The sequence below is a fragment of the Photinus pyralis genome, unplaced genomic scaffold (genome assembly GCF_008802855.1).
Source record: "Photinus pyralis isolate 1611_PpyrPB1 unplaced genomic scaffold, Ppyr1.3 Ppyr1.4_LG2, whole genome shotgun sequence".
Classification (NCBI taxonomy): Eukaryota; Metazoa; Arthropoda; class Insecta; order Coleoptera; family Lampyridae; genus Photinus; species Photinus pyralis.
Window position 1 is genome coordinate 663,853 of NW_022170403.1, and position 7,458 is coordinate 671,310.

Genomic DNA, 7,458 nt, shown 5'->3' on the forward strand with positions numbered 1-7,458 from the left:
TTACAGAGTCCAAATGGCGACCATGGTGTCGATGCACATTCGAAGCTGATTTCTGAAAGTTTCCATCACTCGAGCAGTAATTTGAGGCGATATTCCTGTAATTTCTTGGCGTATTGCTGCTTTCAATTCGTCAATGGTTCGGGGATGGTGTTGAAAAACCTTCGCTTTCAGGTATCCCCAAAGAAAAAAGTCGCATGGAGCAAGATCGGGTGAACGCGCAGGCCACCCAACGTCTCCACGTAACGAGATTACGCGCCCTGGAAACATTTCCCTTAAAACGTCCATTGTCCTTCTTGCCGTATGAGCCGTAGCTCCATCCTGTTGAAACCACACATCCCGATGTTCAAGTTCTCTAAGTTTTGGTTCCAAAAAATTGCGTAGCATGCCGATATATCGATCGGCAGTTACAGTAACCGTCACGCCTTCCTGTTCAAAAAAATAGGGACCCCAAACGCCAAAAGATCCAACAGCACACCAAACGGTAACACGTGGGCTGTGAAGTGGCCTTTCATGAAGCTGCCGCGGATTTTCTAGTGCCCAGTAGCGAAAATTGTGCTTGTTCACACAGCCAGACAAATGGAAATGAGCTTCGTCACTCGTTATTAAAAGAGCATTTTGTGGGACGTTTTGAAGAATATCGTTGGAACATGTTCTGCGATTCTCCCAGTCCCGTTCACTAAGTTCTTGCACGATCATCATTTTGTATGGGTGGAACTTCAGATCGGTGTGTAAAATTCTTCTCAGAGAACGATCTGACAAATGCAAAGCAGAGGCATGTTTCACAGCTGAACGGCTAGGAGATCGTTCAATTGCTTCTCTTACAGCTGCAACAATTTCAGGTGTCCGGACACTTCTGGGTCTACCAGTTGATTTTATTTTTAAGGCTGAACCTGTAGCTCTAAAATTTGAAACCCACAACAGTATTGTTTTGCGATCTGGAACTGGAGCATGTCTACCAAGCGCGAAGTGAGTACAAAATGTTCTTTGCGTCGTAATCACAGATTCGTTACTTTTCATAAACGTTTCAATAACAAAGGCACGATGCTCACCCGTCCAATTCATGACTAACAACTGAAATGGCAAGGCCAGAGCTACCAACCGACTACACTAAGCTCCCCCTCTCTTCAGTGATTCTGGCACAGTGGCGGTGCAAAATGTGGGAGATCATTTTGCCGGACCCTGTATAACAGTCAGAACTTCGGGAATTCCCTAACGAAGTAAAGATTGTCTAATGGATGTCTAGTGCTTTGTTGCATAAGTTTCTATTACGTAAGACAATAGGTTTTTATTCGCTCATTTAGTACTGAAGGAACTTTAGTACATCTCAAAAGGCGAACGTTTATGAAATTTTCAATTTACTAACCCATTTTATTTGATATCTACTAGACGTAACGCTTCGTAATTTTATGGGTTAGTTAGATATAATTGATCTGTTAATGGTCAATAGGTAGACACTTAACCTTTATTAGATGTCTACAAATTGGAGCTTTATAGCTATATACCTTTGTAAAATAAAGTGCGAAACGTGAAAAATAAACGAAACGTGATCAGACTCATATCGATTGTTCTAAATTCTTGACCCCACTGAATTCGATTTCGATGGGAATTACCAATACAATAAAATTATTCCCTCAATAGATACCGCCAGCATGTCTGACCAATTAAAGAAAGTAACAACTTCAACTATGAACGAACGCGGAACACGGAGCCCATCTGTGCCTTTATTGGGCTAGCCACAATTTTGTCACAGCATTGATTAACGTATCGTTAATCAATTGCCAAGGAACACTTTAATCGACGAACGAAACAAGTCAAGAAAATAAACTGAATTTCTCAATCGACTAAGCAATAATAAGGCATCGGTAAATTATGAAAACTGATTTTTGTCAGCAAGCCAACCGCATGAGTGGAGATGGTATAAGTTCAAAAGCGGAAACCATAAGAGAAAGCCGGGTGAACATGCGACAGATTTTCGAAGGTGTCATGTATCATTATTCGATCAAATTACGTGTTTAAATGGGATCAACCTTCAGTTTTGTCTTCACTACGAAATTTACCTGTAGAATTTAGTAGTCAAGTTACTAATAAAAGGGTTCCAAAGCACCTCTTTTAATGCTCTTAATTGGAGAATTTCTCTCTAACACTCATTTTATAGGATGAAATACTTTAGCCCTTTAAATTACAGTTCAGAAGCCCGATCAGATTTCGGGATCCGAAAGAATTTATAATTTCCTTTTAATTAAGGAAATTGATGGGATAAAATACTTGACCGATGCTCGAAAGAAGAAGCGATAACTCTCTACCAAAAGAACCTTTAAATCGAATATTCCTAATGGAATTTAGATGCTCGTTTGGATTAAATTTCCAACTATAATATGTACGAATTAGGATTTATTGGTTACGTTTTACCTATATTTTTACGGGTTGGCTAATTTTGCTAAATGATACTTTCTCGGCCTTTTTAGCTCAAGTTGTTTTTCATCAGCTTTGAAAGATTTACGAATTCAAACGGCTTTTATACGTAAGTAACCTTTTAAAATAAAAAAAAGGATTAGGTCGTTGGTTTTCTAATGGTAGTTTGGTGTTTCTCGAATGAAAACTGTTTTCCAAGTGATTGAATATGAGTGATTAAAAGAGACAGATGGAGAGCAGCGGTGAACAGGACCGCGTGACGTACGCGCCACGTGTGTTGGATAGGTATGAGTAGCTGGCCCACACGCGATCTAACTTATTGCAGCTGATCAACAGCACGAACTCTTGGTATGTGCACCAGCCAGCATTAGTTTCTGATTCAATAAACTGCGTGATATTTTATTTACGTCCAATGCGAACTCAATTCGCCGAAGCTACCTTTTACTGATGAGTTTCTTTAGAATTTCAACAAACGCGATTTGCGTAGACTGAAACTGCTCCAAATGTTCTATATTAATTTTCCAACAGAAACCCCACCATCGCACGCAATTAGGCAAAAAAGGGTCATTAGCAATACATTTTCAAACAGTGCAAACTGCAACTGCAGTATTGAGATTAGTTGAGATATTAATTAGTTTTGTCATTTCGTTTCTAGTAACCTGAACTTTTGGATAGGCTGTGTACACTGTTGTAGTGCACGATATTTTTACTGTCCTTGTTTCCATGATTATCAAAATAGAAGTAGAAAAATGGCTGGCAATAATTCGAATGCCAGTTTGTCAATCAATATTGCCATGTAACGAGTAATTGAAAGTATTGTATTCAGCTTATCGGTTATTATAATCTTATTCAAATTCTACAAACAATACAAAATATTATATCCAAAACTTTTGAGTTACGTTTCAAGGAGAATCTTACATTTAATTCGTGTCTGGTTCTATTTCAGTGTTACAAGAAAGTATTTATAATATGCAAAGGACGTAAACAGGGGATTTAGTATTCATTTTGGGTTCGATCATGATGTAAAAAAAGACTGGTCTGTTGAATTTTATTAAATACAAATAAGAGCACTAGCAGTTACGTTACCTAAATCCATCATCCTCCTCAAGGAGCAAAAATGAATTAGTGATAATAACAACTCTTTGTTTAGTTCTGGTTACTATAGTATAGTAAAATTGTTTCCCACTAAGGTGACATTGCTACCTCTGGTAGTGGTAGAGCACTAGAAAATCAAGGTACACGTCTTGTAGTTACTTAGTTCACCTTTATGTGTTAGAAATATGTTAAATTCTACCATTTACATGGAAATTCTCTTTCAAAAAGTTTAGATACCGGTAAAATGTTCACCCTGTAGCTTTTAATCTGACTAAAAACCATTTCAAAACAGCAACAAGTTACCAGCACTCCTTCATAACCATTCTTACACACTTTACATTATTTTCTTAGATACCTACGCAAAACTTAACGAGTCTCAAAAGTTTCTATTTTATCTTCCATCCCCGTGAACGAATGTGTTTACCTTCGCGTATGCAATGAATTGACACCGCATGTTGATATATTTAGTGGAAATGTTCAAGCATTTTGTAACGATTTATTTTCTATACGGTTTTGTTACTTCTCGGAGAACCCCCGTAACATCTAAAGCGGTTAAATAAATGGCTCCACCTATCGATGCAATTTATCCAAGTAAACTTGACGCGCAGGAACGCGGAACTTCCAATCCTTCTCCTTCCGTTAACTTCACGTTCGGTACGCTGGTCGAAAGCAGGCTAATTGCGATTTAATTCCGTGCATTGAATATTAGATAAGAAGCTTTTCCATCTTTGACGATTGTTAAAGAACCAAGCCCAAAATAAAGTCTTTAGGCTGACTTCAAAGTAATTAAGTAATAAAAAATAAAGAGACACCTTACCTTATTATATGTAGGGCTGGTGCAGGTATATCGATAGCGCCGCGGCGGTGGTAATATTGGTGATGTTGTCCCCGTGATTGACACTCATAAACAACATTAAAAGCAAGTAAACCTTGGCTCGTATATCGTATCGGAAGATAAGGTGTCATAGAGCGCGCAAAATAAAATTTAAATATTAACGTAAAATTTGTTATAGTTCTGTAACATTTCTGCCCCCCCCCCCCAAAAGGAACTATGTATGCTTGTTATTAAGTAACGGAAAAACCGAGGGAACAGAGGGGAAAAAAAAAATTAAAATTAATTCGCAAATTACCACTTCGCAAAAAAAAAAAAAACTTCAAACCCAAAGCGTCATTCTCATAGACAATACATAAAAAAAAATCAATAATAACAAAAAAAAAAAATCAGTCAAGAGGTAATGGACACAGCTTGACCAGTGGTCGTTTCAGTTCGCCATTACTCGTTTTTACGGTTGCCACGCGGGTAACCTTATCATCGCCGGGGTGTAGAGCCGTTATGCGGCCCAAACACCATTGAGAAGGTGGCAAATTGTCCACTTTTATAAGCACCAGCGTACCAATTTTTGGTGAAGTGGTAGATTTCAACCACTTACAACGTTGCTGCAACGTGTGCAAATACTCTTTATGCCATCTGCGCCAGAAGTCTTGATGAATACGTTGCAACAGCTGCCACCGAGACAGGCGCTGGATAGAAATGGTTTCATAATCCGGAACAGGTACCGGAACTAGAGGTTCTAACGTCAGGAAGTGTCCTGGTGTTAGTGCGTTTATATCATCAATGTCATTGGATAGCGGTGTAAGCGGGCGGGAATTTAAGAGAGACTCAATTAGAGTTAAAATAGTATACAATTCTTCGTATGTAAGAATTTGAGCTCCGACAACTCGAGCAAGATGCGTTTTTACACTTTTAACCCCGGCTTCGACTAACCCATTAAAATGAGGAGCACTTGCAGGACTCGGTGACCACGTTATAGTTTCATTGGCAGCGGCAAGCTCCATATATTTGATTAATTCACGTTGAGCACCCATAAAATTACTTCCACAGTCGCTAAACATCTGTACAACTCTGCCTCTCCGAGATACAAATCGTTGTAAGGCAGCTACAAAGATATCAGTGGTAAGATCACTACACAATTCTAAGTGAATGGCTTTGGTAGCGCAACAAACAAAAATACACAAATACGCTTTACAGGCTCGCACACCTCGATGACGCGACATCGTGACATTGAAAGGGCCTGCAAAATCGACCATAGACCGTAGGAATGGTTTCACCTGTGACACCCTTGAAAGCGGCAAGTTACCCATCGGGGGTTGAAAGGAAGAGGGCGATCCCTTCCAACATCGTATACATTTGGAAAGGACGGAATTAATAGCACGCTTAGCAGCCAAAACCCAAAACTGTTGGGACAATATAAAGTGCGTGCTTTTGAAACTGGCGTGAAAATACTTTTCGTGCACATGACGAATTACCAAAGTAGTCAAAGGACTTTTACAAGGCAACAACATCGGATGCTTAGCCGAAAATGAAATGGTGGCGTGTTTCAAACGACCTCCTACTCGAAGAATATTCTCATGGTCAAGAAACGCATGGAGCTTTCTCAACGGTTTTGAGAACCTTTGGTGTTCAAGTTCCTCTTTGAAATTGGATTGTTGTGTAGCTCTGACTAAGAGGCTTAATGCGGATTGACGTTCACTGGCCAGAAGTGGACCATGACGTTTTGCAGCGGAATTTCTACAATTATTAGCAAAGCGTTGAATGTAACATAGCACATTTTGAAGTAACGTAAGCGAGGAAGCTTTGGTTAAAAGGCTGCGTATTAGATCAGACTCTGCGGGTATAACTAGAAATGCAGTCCTCTTTTCCTCTACATCTTCAGGCAAACTAGTTTGAGAGAGCAAACCCACCGTAGGCCATTGGTCTTCGGAATGACATAGAAACTTCGGTCCCGTTAACCAAGTAGACTGAGCAATGAGTTCAGAGGGAAATGCCCCCCTAGAAGCAATGTCGGCGGGATTTGACGTCGTCTCAATATATCTCCAAGCCTCTGGCGAAATGTGTTCTTGAATAAAAGCTACCCTATGAGCTACAAAGGTCTTCCAGCGATGAGGCGAGGCCTTTATCCAATGAAGAACAATTTGAGAATCACACCACGCATAAACCTGAGGACAGCCATACTTACCCGAAAACAGGGGTTTAAGGTACACTAACATTTTGGTCAAAAGCACTGCGCCACTTAATTCCAATCTCGGAATGGTAAGTTTTTTAATTGGAGCAACCTTTGACTTAGCGCTGACCAATACGGTCCGAACGTTTAACTGTTGGTCGATAGATCGCAAATAAACGACACAGCTGTAACCCCTTACGCTGGCATCACAGAAGCCGTGCAATTGATGATCAGAGTATGAGGAAGTAAAGAACGAAAATAGGCGAGGGATTTGAAAGCTAGAGAGCAACGGCAACTCCCGTTGATACCTTGACCACGCGTTAACCGTGCGTTCATCGGGGGTAGTGTCCCAACTCAATCCCGACATCCATAAGGTTTGAATTAAACATTTACAAAAAAAGGTGATTGGCGCTATAAAGCCTAACGGGTCATAAATGCGGGCAAGCTCTGCTAAAAGAATGCGTTTGGTGCAAGCACGGCCATTCACGGGATTGACTTGGAAGAAAAACCAATCGCGCAGCGGATCCCACTGGAGTCCTAACACTTTAACGGTATCATTAGGCGGATTAGATCCAAAATCGAGGGGTTGGCTCGAGGATTCTGGTGAGGAACAGGACGCCAACAGCGCCTGGTCATTGCTTGACCACTTGTGCAACTTAAATCCGCCTCGTTGCAATAAGGAGATTAATTCGTTTACTGTGTTTTGGGCCTCTAAGAAAGTGGGGCAAGAAATAACGAAGTCATCAACGTAACAACATTCTAAAATAGCGTGGGAGGCGAGGGGGTATTTAACCCCTTCGTCCATAACAAGTTGGCGTAACACGCGTAAGGCTAAGTACGGAGCACTACTAACACCATACGTGACTCGTGTTAAACGATAATCTTTTACAGGGGAGTTGGTAGAGAACCTCCAAATAATTCTTTGATAGTCACAGTGGACAGGATCAAT

The 7,458-nt window shown here is 40.4% G+C and overlaps 1 protein-coding gene across 1 annotated transcript; it reads right to left on the bottom strand.

Annotated features, from left to right (window-relative positions):
* Nucleotides 1-1,080, bottom strand: LOC116163027. The gene has a single exon (XM_031476849.1). It carries the CDS (start codon nucleotides 1,060-1,062, stop codon nucleotides 1-3), a length of 1,062 nt encoding a protein of 353 aa, XP_031332709.1. The 5' UTR covers nucleotides 1,063-1,080.
* Between the last annotated feature and the right edge of the window lie 6,378 nt (nucleotides 1,081-7,458).

Coding starts and splice junctions, on each gene's coding strand:
- LOC116163027 (XM_031476849.1), bottom strand. CDS start 1,062: ATGAATTGGACGGGTGAGCATCGTGCCTTTGTTATTGAAACGTTTATG.